Source organism: Bos grunniens, chromosome 16 (assembly GCF_055505025.1).
Source record: "Bos grunniens cultivar Pamir isolate PY7600 chromosome 16, Bosgru_T2T1.0, whole genome shotgun sequence".
Classification (NCBI taxonomy): Eukaryota; Metazoa; Chordata; class Mammalia; order Artiodactyla; family Bovidae; genus Bos; species Bos grunniens.
This window is the reverse complement of record NC_141180.1, coordinates 3785146-3800994: the sequence shown is the minus strand read 5'-3', so window position 1 is coordinate 3800994 and position 15849 is coordinate 3785146. Positions and strand designations below refer to the sequence as shown.

Genomic DNA, 15849 nt, shown 5'->3' with positions numbered 1-15849 from the left:
GCACTCGTTATAGCAAACACCCTCTTCCAACAACACAAGAGAAGATTCTACACATGGACATCACCAGATGGTCAACACCGAAATCAGATTGATTATATTCTTTGCAGCCAAAGATGGAGAAGCTCTATACAGTCAATAAAAACAAGACCAGGAGCTGACTATGGCTCAGATCATGAACTCCTTATTGCCAAATTCAGACTTAAATTGAAGAGAGTAGGGAAAACCACTAGACCATTCAGGTATGACCTAAATCAAATTCCTTATGATTATACAGTGGAAGTGAGAAATAGATTTAAGGGCCTAGATCTGATAGACTGCCTGATGAACTATGGACTGAGGTTCGTGACATTGTACAGGAGACAGGGATCAAGACCATCCCCATGGAAAAGAAATGCAAAAAAGCAAAATGGCTGTCTGGGGAGGCCTTATAAATAGCTGTGAAAAGAAGAGAAGTGAAAAGCAAAGGAGAAAAGGAAAGATATAAGCATCTGAATGCAGAGTTCCAAAGAATAGCAAGAAGAAATAAGAAAGCCTTCTTCAGCGGTCAATGCAAAGAAATAGAGGAAAACAACAGAATGGGAAAGACTAGAGATCTCTTCAAGAAAATTAGAGATACCAAGGGAACATTTCATGGAAAGATGGGCTCGATAAAGGACAGAAATGGTATGGACCTAACAGAAGCAGAAGATATTAAGAAGAGATGGCAAGAATACACAGAAGAACTGTACAAAAAAAGACCTTCACGATCCAGATAATCACGATGGTGTGATCACTGACCTAGAGCCAGACATCCTGGAATGTGAAGTCAAATGGGCCTTAGAAAGCATCACTACGAACAAAGCTAGTGGAGGTGATGGAATTCCAGTTGAGCTATTCCAAATCCTGAAAGATGATGCTGTGAAAGTGCTGCACTCAATATGCCAGCAAATTTGGAAAACTCAGCAGTGGCCACAGGACTGGAAAAGCTCAGTTTTCATTCCAATCCCAAAGAAAGGCAATGCCAAAGAATGTTCAAACTACCGCTCAATTGCACTCATCTCACACGCTAGTAAAGTAATGCTCAAAATTCTCCAAGCCAGGCTTCAGCAATACATGAACCATGAACTTCCAGTTGTTCAAGCTGGTTTTAGAAAAGGCAGAGGAACCAGAGATCAAGTTGCCAACATCCGCTGGATCATTGAAAAAGCAAGAGAGTTCCAGAAAAACCTCTATTTCTGCTTTATTGACTATGCCAAAGCCTTTGACTGTGTGGATCACAATAAACTGTGGAAAATTCTGAAAGAGATGGGAATACCAGACCAACTGACCTGCCTCTTGAGAAATTTGTATGCAGGTCAGGAAGCAACAGTCAGAACTGGACATGGAACAACAGACTGGTTCCAAATAGGAAAAGGAGTATGTCAAGGCTGTATATTGTCACCCTGCTTATTTAACTTCTATGCAGAGTACATCATTAGAAATGCTGGGCTGGAAGAAACACAAGCTGGAATCAAGATTGCTAGGAGAAATATCAATAACCTCAGATATGTAGATGACACCACCCTATGGCAGAAAGTGAAGAGGAACTTTTTAAAAAGCCTCTTGATGAAAGTGAAAGAGGAGAGTGAAAAAGTTGGCTTAAAACTCAACATTCAGAAAACTAAGATCATGGCACCTGGTCCCATCACTTCATGGGAAATAGATGGGGAAACAGTGGAAACAGTGTCAGACTTTATTTTTGGGGGCTCCAAAATCACTGCAGATGGTGACTGCAGCCATGAAATTAAAAGACACTTATTTCTTGGAAGAAAAGTTATGACCAACCTAGATAGTATATTGAAAAGTAGAGACATTACTTTGCCAACAAAGGTCCGTCTAGTCAAGGCTATGGTTTTTCCTGTGGTCATGTATGGATGTGAGAGTTGGACTGTGAAGAAAGCTGAGTGCCGAAGAATTGATGCTTTTGAACTGTGGTGTTGGAGAAGACTCTTGAGAGTCCCTTGGACTGCAAGGAGATCCAACCAGTCCATTCTGAAGGAGATCAGCCCTGGGATTTCTTTGGAAGGAATGATGCTAAAGCTGAAACTCCAGTCCTTTGGCCACCTCATGCGAAGAGTTGACTCATTGGAAAAAACTCTGATGCTGGGAGGGATTGGGGGCAGGAGGAGAAGGGGATGACAGAGGATGAGATGGCTGGATGGCATCACTGACTCGATGGACTTGAGTCTGAGTGAACTCCGGGAGTTGGTGATGGACAGGGAGGCCTGGTGTGCTGTGATTCATGGGGTCGCGAAGAGTCAGACACAACTGAGTGACTGAACTGAACTGAAAGCATCTCTTATGTTCAGTTTTTCCTAGTTAATCCCATTTTGTTCTGATCACTAATTTTACCCACTTTAAGTTGACAAAACAAGAAAAAAAAGAAAGCTACCAAGGAGATAAAAGACCTCTCCTCTGAAAACCAGAAGATGCTAATGATGGAGACTGAAGCTGACACACAGCTGAGAAGACAGACATGTGCCTGGCTGGGGAGAAGCACGGATGTGAAACGCCTGCACTACCAGACCAGCCAAGGCAATCCTTATCTAATGACCAATGTCAGTGTTCATTCCACAAAACATTTACATTTGTGTGGAAACACAAAAGACACCAACTAGGCAAAACAGTCTTGGGAAAGCAAAGTGGAGAGGAGGAATTGCACTCCCTGACTTCAGACTATACCACAAAGCTGCAGTAATAGAACAGCTTGGTAATGGCACAAAAGCAGAACTATAGATCAGTGGAACAGGATAAAAGTCCAGTAACAAACCCACACATTTAAGGTCATTGAATCTACAACAAAGGAAGCAAGAACATATACAGTGGAGAAAAGACAGTCTTTTCCATGAGTGGCGCTGGGGAAAGTAGAACGCTACCTGTAAAAGAATGAATCTGGAACAGTCTCTAGCACCACATCCCCAAATAAACTCAAAATTGGTTAAAGACCTAAAATTAAGACCAGGTAGTAAAAAAGTCTTACAGGAAAACCCAGGCAGAATACTCTTTGATATAAATCACAGCAATATCTTTCTAGATCCTGCTCCTAGTGTAATGGAAATAAAAACAAAAATAAACCGGTGGGGCCTAAACAAACTTAAATGTGTTGGCACAGCAAAGGAAACCATACACAGAAAGGAAAAACAATCTACAGGCTGGAAGAAAATATTTTTAAATGAGGCAATGGACAAAACCATAATTCCCAAATTATACAAATGGCCCATGCAACTCAATGACAGAAAGACAAAATGACCCAGTCAAAAAATGGGCAGAAGACCTTCGTAGGTATTTCTCTAAAGAAGATATATAGATGGCCAACGGGTACATAAAGAAATGCTCAACATTACTAATATTAGAGAAATGCAAATAAAAACTACAGTGAGGTACTAAGCCTCGCACCAATCAGAATGGCCATCATTGAAAAGTCTACAAATAAATTCTGGCAGGGGTGTGGAGAGAAGGAAACCCTCCCACACTGTTGGTGGGGGTGCAGATTGGGTCAGCCACTGTGGAAACAGTATGGAGGTTTCTCAAAACCTACAAACAGAACCACCACATCATCCAGCAGTCACACTCCTGGGCATATATCCAGACAAAAACTATAACTCAAAGAGATACAAGGACACCTCTGTTCATTGCAGCTCTATTTACAATAGCCAAGACACGGGGAAAACATGCGTTTTCATCCACCGACTGATGAATCAATAAAGCAGATGGGGTCATATATACTATGGAACACTACTCAGCCATAACAAAGGATGAAACAATGCCACTGGTAGCAACATGGATAGGCCTAGAAATTACCATACACAGTGAAGTAAGCCACACACAGACAGATATCATACAATTTTACTTACATGGGGAATCTAAAAAACATTGTAGAAATGAATTCATTTCTAAAACAGAAATCAACTCACAGAGTAGAAACAAACTCAAGGTTACCAAAGGGGTAGAGGATACAGCAGGTAAATTAGGAGTTTAGAGTTAGTGTATACACTCTGCCATCTATACAACAGTCAACTGAAAAGGACCTACTGCTGAACCATATGGGGAACTATGATCAATATTTTGCAATAACCTGTAAGGGAATGGAATCTAATATAGAGAGAGAGACTGCTGAATCCTAACCACTCGACCACCAGGGGTTGGAATCTGATTAAGAATATATATACTTAAAAATATATGTAGAACTGTCTCACTGCGCTGTATACCTGAAACATGCATTGAAAATCACCTATACTTCAATTAAAGCATAAACTCATACAATCTACCATGTGTAGTGGAAACTCTAAAAAAGAAGAAAAGAAATTTTAAAGCAACCTTTAAATTCAAATATAACAGAAATTATTAACCAACAATCAATCTGTATATATATATATGTTAACCAAAATCAGGCAGCAGGATGAATCATTTAAATTGGAAAATTTTCCCATAATAGTTTCTGTAAATGTGTTCTCTCCATAGTATTTCTAATATGTATGCAGATGTCCTGCCATCAAATATTTCCCCTCAATAATCTATTCATTTAGTGCAACAATATCCCAAGAAAGTTGTTTCCACTTCTTAGAATATTAGTTACTCTTGTTTGTTAGTGTTCTGTTATTTTCTGTAAAGTTAACATTTCACCTCTGTGCTAATATTTATTCATCTAAGAATGTGCATCAGCCAGATCATGAAACTCCTATTGTTATTTTCTCGAGCAGACATCCTTCTTTCTTTCTCCCACAGGTCAGGGTATGGATCTTTCTTCTTCTGCTGTCTGCAAAATTCCCTCCCCGTAGGCACTTCACACCAGCACTGTAGGAAGATTGGCACATGATGCAAATCGACTTTTCTGAAGTTATTCTATATATATATATTAAAAAAAAAAAGAATACACTGCTTATAGTGATACACTTTCACAAGCAATATATCCTAAATTAAGAAGCTGTAGTCTTCCAGGGACTTCCCTGGTGGTGCAATGGTTAAGACTCCATACTTCCAATGCAGGGGGCCTAGGTCTGATCCCTGATCAGGGAGCTAGAGCCTGCATGCACACATCACAGTTTGAAGAAAAATAAAACAAAAAAAGCAGCCATGGTCTTTTACAAGTGAAATTCCTGTAGTGTAGGGAACCCCAGAGCAGGGAAAGGCCTCTGACCCTCACTAGCCAGAAACATACATACCAACACATCCAAGCAGCAGGGCATCAAATTAAAGTTGTTTAAACCCAAACATTGCCTGGAAGGGGAAGCTAGACTTTCTCTCCCGCCTCCGCCACCATCCAAGTCTGGACCGCATGCCATCACCCGAGTTCCCTACTGGTCACCCGACCTGCGGTTTTCCACGCAACAGTCAGCACGAACTGTTTATCACAGAACTCACAGCACTTCACTTTCTCAGCTCGAAATCCTTCAGTATCATCCAGTTGCCCACAAAATACAATCCAAATTGCTCCGTGGCCTAGGAAGGCCTCTGAGTCTCTCTCCCACCCACTCTGCCACGGCCGCACTGAGATTCTTCTATCTGTAGAAGGCGCCTGTCCAGGCCCCTTCAGGAGCTCACAGTCTCTGCTTTGACAGAAGGTAACTTCTTCCCTCCCAGGCTTTTCTGTAGTCAGCTCCTTCCCATCATTTAGGCATCAGTTCAAGGTCTCTCTTGAAGACGCTGTCACAGACCACCCTGGAGTATGTCACACCCCCTCACACGGGCATCCTGGCCTTAATAATAGTCACTTCCATTTTATCCTCTTTACGTCTTTAAAGCTTGTATCACATTCTGGGGACGTCTATGGTGGTCCTGTGGTTAAGAATCCACCTTGCAATGCAGGGGACAAAGGTTTGATCCCTGGCTGGGGAACAAAGATCCCACGTGTCTCGGAGCAACTAGAGCATATGCGAGTGGTGAGCCCCAACTAGAAAGTCCACCTGCTACAGCTGAAATATCCCACATAACACAGCGAAGATCCCACGTGCCATGGCTAAGGCCTGGCACAGCCAAATTTAACATTAACAAACAATGTAACACATTCTGGAATCATCTCACAATCTTCCTTGCTTGTGATGCAAGTGAGTACACACCTTAGCCTGGGCGTGCCCCAGGAGCTGTTAGAGATAGCCCCCCTCAGACACAGGAGGCTTGTTCTGGGAGGTGATCAGATGGAACCAGACCGAGAGACTGGAAAGGCTGCAGGAAGAAAGGAGGAGCACACAACACACAGCGTTCCCTCCAGTTCATCCCCACCGAGACGTTCTGGGCCACAGAACACATCCCTGGGGTCGCCCTCCTGGGTAGCGACAGAGGGTTTGGGCCCTGGCCTGCAACGTCAGCTCCCTCACTTTCCAGCCATGCACGCTTGGGGACCAGGCAGATTCTCCCAGGCCTCCTTCACTCTCACCGGAGAGGCGTGCAGGGCAGGCAGTGAGAATCAAACATGGATGCTGAGACCGCACGCTGGAGAAACTGGCCGGCCAGCAGCAGCTGAGGAGCCGGTAGCTGGGACATAAGAGTGTCCAGCGCAGAGGGCTCACCAGAGGACTTTTCTCCTTGCTAAAGCTTCACGGTCTAGACAGAATCTGAACACTTGATTACCGTGGGATGAGGGGTTTTCATTTTACTAATAAAAAGGATTTGGCTAAGTGGAATTCTTCACTGAAGAATACAGCGTGAGGGCTGAGGAAGTGTGGTGACCCAGCCACAGAAGACACGATGGAGCAGAAGGGGTCAGGGAAATATGAAGAAAAATGCCTCTTTGCAGTTTTGCCAAAGCTGGGGTTGTTGTTCAGTCACTGAGTCATGTCTGACTGTGTGGTCCCATGGACTGTAGCCCGCCAGGCTCCTCTGTCCATGGGATTTCCCAACAGGAACACTGGAGTGGCTGCCATTCCCTTCTCCAGGGGATCTTCCCAACCCAGGGATCGAACCTGGGTCTCCCGTATCACAGGCGGATTCTTTACCGACTGAGCCGCCAGGGGAGCCAAAGCATAAGTAAGTCCTTTGATGTATTCTGTGTGGTTCCTTGCGGTTTGCTGATGGGGATTCTCAGCAGAAACAACTTGAGGAAAGTCTGTTAGCGTTTATGTTGGATGCAGCCCTTGGTGAATGAATGAATGACCTGGAAATGGAGAAAAGGGGGCCTTAGCAGCACCACGAGGGTGAGGGAGAGGTTGACAAAAAAGCTCACAAAGCCCTCCTTCGGCATCTGGGAAGATGTCTGTTCATTGTGGTCAAGGAGATAGGAGATGGAGGTACTTACATTTAATTTGTATTCAATAGAGGACATTCTAAGTTCCAGACATGATGCTTAGATATATTCCCTATATTTGTTTCTTTATTTTTGCAAGTTGCCATCAGTACTTCATTAAGTGGCTGTTAATATTATCTCCTGCTAGCTCAGATGGTAAAGAATCCACCTGCCATGTAGGAGACCCAGGTTTGATCCCTGGGTCGGGAAGATCCCCTGGAGAAGGATGTGATAACCCCCTCCAGTATTGCTGCCTGGGAAATTCCATGGGCAGAGGAGCCCGGCGGGCTACAGTCCATGGAGTTGGAAAGAGTTGGACATGACTTAGTGATTAACACACTTGTGCTTTTCAATATATCTCCATTTTAAACAAGATTAGACAAATTAATCTCAAATGTTGACTTGTTCAAGGTCACACAGCCCAGAAGTAGGTGGAAGAAAATAACCTCCTGTCTGCAATATACTCAAATATTTGTGTGAAAAATCAGTAAATGAGAAAAATGCTGGACAAGAAAAAAAAAAAAAAAAGGGATTTGGGAAAGAATATTGAGATGTTGACAAAACTCAAGGGAAGTGGTTCATTTAAAAGAATCATGGCTGGAAAGTATTGATTGTGCCTGAAAGCTGACTTACAAATTGGATGATCATCAGTTTCAATTCACATCCTACTCCAGTAAGATCGTGAAAACAAGTGCAATTCTCTACTTTCCTACCTATTACAGCAGTGTCGTTTCAAAGTTTGTTGGGTTTTGTGAGTTGTCAAGTATCTAGGGAAGGACTGATTTATCCTAATGCTTAAAAACAAGCATAATGTATTTTAAAAAATCAAATACAAACGGGCTATGGTGTAGAAATCTAGAAGTATCTATGAATGCTATTTGACATAATCACCTGAATGCCGCAATTTCAGGCTGCACTGTGTTCATGTTTCTGGAGAAGGAAATGGCAACCCACTCCAGTATCCTTGCCTGGAGAATCCCATGGATGGAGGAGCCTGGAAGGCTGCAGTCCATGATGGGGTCGCAGAGAGTCAGACACGACTGAGCACGCACGCACGTGTTCACGTTTCAGAGTAATCGCGCCTTAATCTTAACCTTAGCAGCATTTAGAAACACATCTTGAAAAGGACACAACCGCCTCATAATTTCACTCGCCAACACAAAGGCAGTTCAAGGAAATTCAGGGAAGGAGGAGGTATGACAAGAATATTCTGGGTTCTGGCTGTCAGATTCATTTCCCTCCTAACCCTCAGTCGTGCGCCAGATACCGCATTTGGGACGGGCGTCCTGCTGCGCACGCCCCATCATAACGAGGCAGTAACGAGACAAATTAGGTGCAAATCTCATCAGTGGGGTTTTCCCTGCTTCTCTTGATTTGTCAAAACACTTTCTCGTGGAAAGGCACCAACGGAAACAACCATTTTCCCCTCTGTGACCGAGACAGCACGCTTTGGGCTGGGTGCTGGCCCACAGAGCCCAAGAATCCCTTGACTATAAAGCCCTTGGCAATTCTCCTGTAGTTCTGAGAGCCAATCTCTTTCTACCCCGTTTCACTCTGTGCTCCGCGCCAGGCTCTCTTCCAGTTAAGGATTGAAAGTGCGCTCTTATGTACACAAAAATCAGGTTTATATCTTTGTACCAGAAAATGAAGCAATTATTTCGCCTTCCAATAGATCCCGCGTCCTCGGCGTTGGCACTGGGGCTACCCACTGTTGTCAGCAAGGCGGGGACGCCGGTGGAAGGTTCATTAAACAGAGCCCCGCTGACACTGACCATTGATCCAGCAGCCAGCGCAGGCGCTTCCGGCCTCAGCGCTTCCCCCTGCCCCTCACCCCGCTCCAGGGACAACCAATCAGAGGGAACGGCCCTCATGCCAGCGCTTTGAGAGGCAAAGAGCAGTTTGATTTCAATTGCCAACCTGTCCACCAGCTTGGGAAATCATATTTCAATCTCCTGAGGGCAAAAAGGACGTGTCACCTGCGTGCGTGCATGTGTGGTGCCTTCTCATAGGCTAAGCCACAGGAATTCACCTGGTAACTTAGAAATGAGGAATTCAGAAAGTACTCACTCTGAAGAGGCTTTAGTCTTCTTTAGACATACCTTTATACCCTGGGACCTAGGATTACACATCAATGCCAGGGTTGTAAAATAAGCGTGCTTAAATTTGCTCCGAGTCCTTACAGAAAACCGTGTTCCCTTTTTTGTGTGTGCCTTTGGTGACAAAGTTTGATTTTTTTAAAACCTCTTTCTGCTAAATCATTGACCTAGGATGCTTATTGCTTTCCATAAGATTTTTGATGAATGCCATTTTCTCCAACTTGATGCCGTGAGACTCCGGAAGTGATTAGAAATCTAGAAACCAATCTTACTGTGGTATATCCAGGACACCCTTTCTCCGTCTGCCTTCTCCACTGTATGGTTTTCTCCTAAATGCATCTTCTGCCAATTAGCTAACGATGTGCCTTTTGGTTCCACAGGTGTGACCACTTTAAAAACAGCGACATGCCAGCTCCCCAGCTTCAGCAGGTGGACCCTCTGCTCTGTGTCTGTAGAGAATTGAACTGATCGTATGATGAGACTTTCCATGTTCAGGGTATATTATTCCACAGTTAAAGGACAGATTCTTTTAATTCACCCCACCCTCTCCTTCCCACTGTGTCCACAATACATTCTCTACGTCTCCCTCTCTGTTCCTGCCTGCAAATAGGCTCATCTGTACTATTTATTTTTCCTTTGTCCATGGAATTCTCCAGGCAAGAATGCTGGAATGGGTTGCTATTCCTTTCTCCAGGGGATCGTCTCAACCAAGAAATCGTCAAGCTCGGGTCTCCCGCACTGCAGGCAAATCCTTCACTGTGAGCTACCAGGGAAGCCGGCTAGATCCCATATATACAAGTTAATACATAATGCTTGTTTTTCCCTTTCTGACTTACGTCACTTTGTATGATAGACTCTAGGTTCATCCACATCATTACAAATGGCCCAATTTCCTTCATTTTCATGGTGGGATGAACTGAGAGGCAGAAGCACATACTCTGCTGTGTGTAAAACAGACGACTAGTGGGAAGCTGTTGTACAGCACCGGGAGCTCAGCTCAGTGCCTGTGATGACCTGGGCGGCGGGCTGTGGGGCTGGGAAGGAGGCTGAAAGGGGAGGGTGTGTGTGTGTGGGGCGGGGGTTGTGTGTGTAGCTGATTCACATTGGTTTACAGAAGAAACTAATGCAACATTGTAAAGCAATTATATTAAAAAAGAAAACAAAGAATCTAGCAATTCTTTAACACTATTCATTTTAAAACACCAAGCATGCATTACTGTTCAAAACCCTTGTCTCTCTGTGTGGTAAATAAACCCAAAGTCACTCTGATTATAGAAGGAATAGCAATGATATATAGCACAGGGAACTATACTCAATATTTTGTAAAAATCTATAAAGGAAAAGACCCAAAAAAGAATATATGTGTATAACTGAATCACTTTGCTGTACACTTGAAACACACCACTGCAAATTAACCATACTTCAATTTATAAAAGAAATGATACATAATTCAGCAGTTCTTTGAGGAATTCTTTTCCTTCCCCACCACCACCCCACCTCCGCCGCCACATAATGGTTCCTCCGTGGGCACTAAGCATTTTTTAAATCCAAACTAATGAAAACATGGAATTGTATGTATCTAACCTTTTATGCAGAGAAGGCGATGGCACCCTACTCCAGTACTCTTGCCTGGAAAATCCCATGGATGGAGGAGTCTGGTGGGCTGCAGTCCATGGGGTCGCAAAGAGTCGGGCACGACTGAGCGACTTGACTTTCGCTTTTCACTTTCATGCATTGGAGAAGGAAATGGCAACCCACTCCAGTGTTCTTGCCTGGAGAATCCCAGGGACGGGGGAGCCTGGTGGGCTGCCGTCTGTGGGGTCGCACAGAGCCAGACATGACGGAAGCGACATAGCAGCAGCAGCAGCCTTTTATGTGACGTTGTACATCCTATCTCCCACGCAATTTGAGTCATTCACCTATTTCATGAGAAGAGATTAAACCTTGTCATTTCTCTAACTCTGCACTTACTTTTCAGTGATTTTTAAAGTCCTCACTCTTGATAATGTACACACTATTTAAATAGTTCTTGGCCTTCTATTAAGATTTTTATATTTTAAGTCATAAATGACCTTTGATTAAACTAGAACAGGGTCTATAAGATGACTTGGGAGAGTGGCCAACAGAACATTGTGGTTTTTCTAGAAGTTCCCAGTGTCTATAAAGTTTTATTTTAGTGCTGGCTATGAAGATGAAAGACCTTGATCACTGCAATGAAAGAGGAGCCCGTGCTGTATCAATAGTCCATGCATTACACGGCTCACCCTGAGAAAATTCCCCCGTGTCCTGCTAACAGAAGACCGGATTAATCACAGGAAGCACAACCAAGAATTCCAGGGGGACTTCCTGCCTCCAAGGCTACTCTTTTCTGTGACTTTACTTTACATTAATCACTTAGGCTGGTGACTCTCAACCAAGAAGATTTTGTCCCCTCCCCCCCGGACACTGTCAATAACTGGACACATTGCCTAGGAGTAATGATGAGCGGGGGGAGGGTGCTGCAGACACCCAGTGGGTGGCATCCAGAGACGCTGTTAATGTTACAAGGCACAGGTCAGCTCCAGATGTCAGTAACATAGAGGTCGAGAGATCTCAGAACGCTGGAGAGATACCATGAAACAGGGGAAACTGCGAACTAAGATGACTTCCTACATGAAGACCATGGCCATGAAAATGATCAGACTGAGAGCTGTTAGTTATATGATATAGAATAATTGTCCTTAAAAGTTTTCTTTTACTAAAGTCAAATAGAAGGCTCATTCTCTAAGTCTACATGTATAAGGACTCCTCAGTTCAGTTCAGTTGCTCAGTCGTGTCCGACTCTTTGCGACCCCATGAATCGCAGCACGCCAGGCCTCCCTGTCCATCACCAGCTCCCAGAGTTCACTCAGACTCACGTCCATCGAGTCAGTGATGCCATCCAGCCATCTCATCCTCTGTCGTCCCCTTCTCCTCCTGCCCACAATCCCTCCCAGTATCAGAGTCTTTTCTAATGTGTCAACTCTTTGCATGAGTTGGCCAAAGTACTGGAGTTTCAGCTTTAGCATCATTCCTTCCAAAGAAATCCCAGGGCTGATGTCCCTTAGAATAAGGACCCCTACTCCCTTCCTAATTCATCATGTAGATTAGGATGCATTTCTACAATGAGACATGGTGTAGTTGAGAATGCAAAAGGAAAAATAATATATGATATAGCTGAGAATGCAAAAAAGAAATTTTTTTTTTTTTGGTCTTCCAAGCTAAGTCAATAGCATAAGCAATAATAGCTTTGTCCCCCTTGTAACTTGCCTTTCATTCCTGTGAGATATTGGTGACAACCAAAGATAAGCATATCTCATTTCTTCGGAAATGGCACCACCCCTCTAATAACTTATACATGTGAAGTTCAAATACAAAATATGATTTTGAAGTCAAATAATAAAAAATGTGCTTCGTTTCTTGAGAAGTTTGTGACCTGCAAATCCATTAGTCAACATATTATAAGTTTCTATGCAGTTACATTTCTGTGTAGTGCTGACACTGAGCAGGGCTCTGTGGTCTTTGCCCCTCATGCCCTTTGTCTCTGGAAAAGCCTGTGCGCTCGTGCTCAGGTGCATCTGACGCTTGGCAACCCCATGGGCTGTAGCCTGCCAGGCTCCTCTGTCCATGGGATTTCCCAAGCACGAATACTGGAGTGGGTTGCCATTTCCTCCTCCAGGGAATCTTCCTGACCCAGGCATTGAACCCACGTCTCCCGCATCTCCTGCATTGACAGGAGGATTCTTTATTACTGACCCACCTGGGAAGCCCCAGAAAAACTTTAGCCAAAGGATAAGTTTAATCAGAGAGGTGGGAAAATGCAGAAATAAAGGTAAACAGTCAAAGGAGACCAAGTAATAATATAGTCATTAAGCAAAGTCAAGGACCTTTACTTCCTTCTCAAGGGCTACAGATAATCTTCTGAGCCATATCCTGTGAGCTGGCTTATAAACACTAAAACTCCCCCAGGTGGAAGAAGTTAACTGCATCATGACAGACTGGAGCCATGACCTTAGCTGCCACAATTCTGAGAAAAGGCCTCAAGAAATGAAAAAAAAAAAAAACCCAAAAACCCTGCAACTGAAGACTAACTGTACCTGAAACAATCAAGATGACGCTGGTCAGACCTTCTATGACCAATATGAACACGACTGTCGGAGCTGACTGTGTTGTTTCTGCACGTCACCTCCTCCTCCTGTCTATAAAAGCTGTTGCCCTCTGGGCCGGGTGGGTGGGAGGAGGGGGTCATCAGCCTTTGGCATCCGCCCTCCCCTACCCCCCTGCCAGTTGCCAACATCCTAAATAAAGCAGATTTTCCACCAACCTGGCCTCTTTAGTGGCTTCTGAGCAGACAGCAGCCAGACCCCACTTCCGGTTACACTAGTTCATGAATAACCCATTTTATGAAACGAGACAAAAGTTGTCAGCCTTCTGTATTTACTTCCACAGTCACTTGTTCTTATTACCTTCTCCACGTTACTTGTTAGATATTCATCCCCTCTGTCGGTTTTTGCTAATATTGTAGAGCTGCTTGCCCCTTGTAAAAAGTAGTTTCTGAGTGCTACTCCATCTCAGTAGTCAGAAGTTACTTATACATATACATTATATTTCTATCGAGCACATGTTTTCATTAGAAAAACTGATTTACAAACTGCTTCTTCTGATTCAGAGTATAGTTTGCAGAGTTAATATAGTAGAAGGTGAATGGCTGTAACAAGACCTCTTATTATCTTATACTTGTTCTATAGATTTCAGCTGGTTGAAGATTCTAAATCCTAGTTTGTAAGTAAGCCTCATTAGGGCAGAAATTAGGTTTACTTTGTATACTGTTGTAGCTTTAATATTTAGCTCAGTGCTGGCCCAAGATGGGACTCTATAAATATTTATATTCATGTATTGTTCCTCCTGGGTTTCCCCGGTGGCTCAGTGGTAAGGAGTCCGCCTGCCCAGCCGGAGATGCGGGTTTGATCCCTGGGTCAGGAAGATCCCCTGGAGAAGAAAATGGCAATCCACTGCTGTATCCTTGCCTGGAGAATCCTATGGACAGAGGGGCCTGGCAGGCTACAGTCCGTGGGGTCACGGAGGGAGAGACACGGCTGAACAACTGAGCACGCGTACAGGCATTGTTGCTGCTAGAACAAATTATCTCAAATTTGATGACTTAAATACAAATGCATTACCTTACAGTCTTGTAGGTTGGAAGCCAGTCGTCATGAGTCTAGTTGGTCGAACATCAAGTCTGGGCAGGGCTGTGTTCCTTCTGGAGGCTCTGGGGGAAACCCTTCTGGACTTTCCTGCTTCTAGGACCCCAACAAGCCCCCTTTTCTCCAGCATCAATCCAGCCAGGCACACGACGTCTATCTCATACCACCCTCGCTCTGCAACCCAGAACGGCTCTCTGCTTTTAAAGTCTCATGTGATTAGATTGTGTCCACCTGGATAAGCCAGACAACTCCCTCATCCCAAGATCCTGGATCTTAATCGCACCCGCAGTCTCTTTTGCGGACTCTTTACCACTGAGGCACCTGGGAAGTCCCCTCTTTTGCCAAATAAAGTAACATATTCACAGGCTCCTAGGATGAGGGTATGGACATCGTTGGAAACGTACCACAATATCTGTTAAATAAAAAGGACTTCTAGGACCATCTCATTACTTTTCAGTTCCAAATCCGCTCATCTGCTTCTAATCCTGTGTCGAGCCCCACCGGCACCTCACTAGGCACAGCCCCTTCCAGCGGGCACTGAGGCCATTCTGCCAAGAGTCCCTCGCTTTGGCTGACCTGGCTCCTTCTCCCCCTGGGTGCCCCTGCTCTCTGTTCTTATCTCGTCACCGGGTCTCAGGGCTACCAGCTGTCATCATCCCCAGTGGACGGGAACGAAGGAGCATTTTCCCAGGCGACCCATGAAGAAGTGGAGGGAAAGACACCAAGGGAGAGCAAAGCCTCTCTGCTCTGAGCTGTGCCCGGCGCGGGCACACCACAGCCGGCCCGCTGGCATCCACCGCACGCTACTGTCAACATTGATTCACAGCCCAGTGGAGCCCTGGCAAGACCCAGTGCTGCATCAGGGTCAGAATCAAGTTACAAACACAGAAAGGTGCTTCAAGCTTAATAAAGAGATCCTCTTGGGTTTGATTCATCCTTTCCTGACAGTATATTTGGTTTTCCTGAACCAAGCAGATCACAAGCAACAGATTTTGCTGTTTGGTGCTGGAAGCAAGCACAATGGCAAAAGCAAGGAACGATAGTTTATCTGGCCTTTCTAAAACGGTGAATGGACACATGTGTGTTTTAATGATAGTTTATCTGGCCTTCCTAAAACGGTGAATGGATACACGTGTGTTTTAATGATAGTTTATCTGGCCTTTCTAAAACGGTGAATGGACACACGTGTGTTTTAAGTTCTGCTTCAGGTGCTGAGGATATGGAAGTAATATGGAGCATTTTAAAAGCCTTTATGGAATCTGTTACAATATTGCTTCTGTTTTATGGTTTGTTT

General features: G+C 44.3%; 1 protein-coding gene and 1 long non-coding RNA gene across 2 annotated transcripts in view; one reads left to right on the top strand and one right to left on the bottom strand.

Annotated features, from left to right (window-relative positions):
- The window catches only part of NEK7 (NIMA related kinase 7), a 166864-nt gene extending 156082 nt beyond the window's left edge, over positions 1-10782 (top strand). Inside the window, exon 10 of the mRNA XM_086342204.1 lies at positions 9714-10782. Within this exon, the coding sequence (XP_086198330.1) occupies positions 9714-9719 (6 nt within the window). The 3' untranslated portion in view covers positions 9720-10782. The remainder of the gene's footprint in view (positions 1-9713) is intronic.
- On the bottom strand, positions 10367-15348 carry LOC147356057 (uncharacterized). Its single transcript, XR_015142583.1, has 2 exons — positions 14532-15348; positions 10367-11252 (listed from the first exon to the last, which is right to left on the bottom strand). It is a non-coding gene; the product is annotated as an uncharacterized LOC147356057 (long non-coding RNA).
- Between the last annotated feature and the right edge of the window lie 501 nt (positions 15349-15849).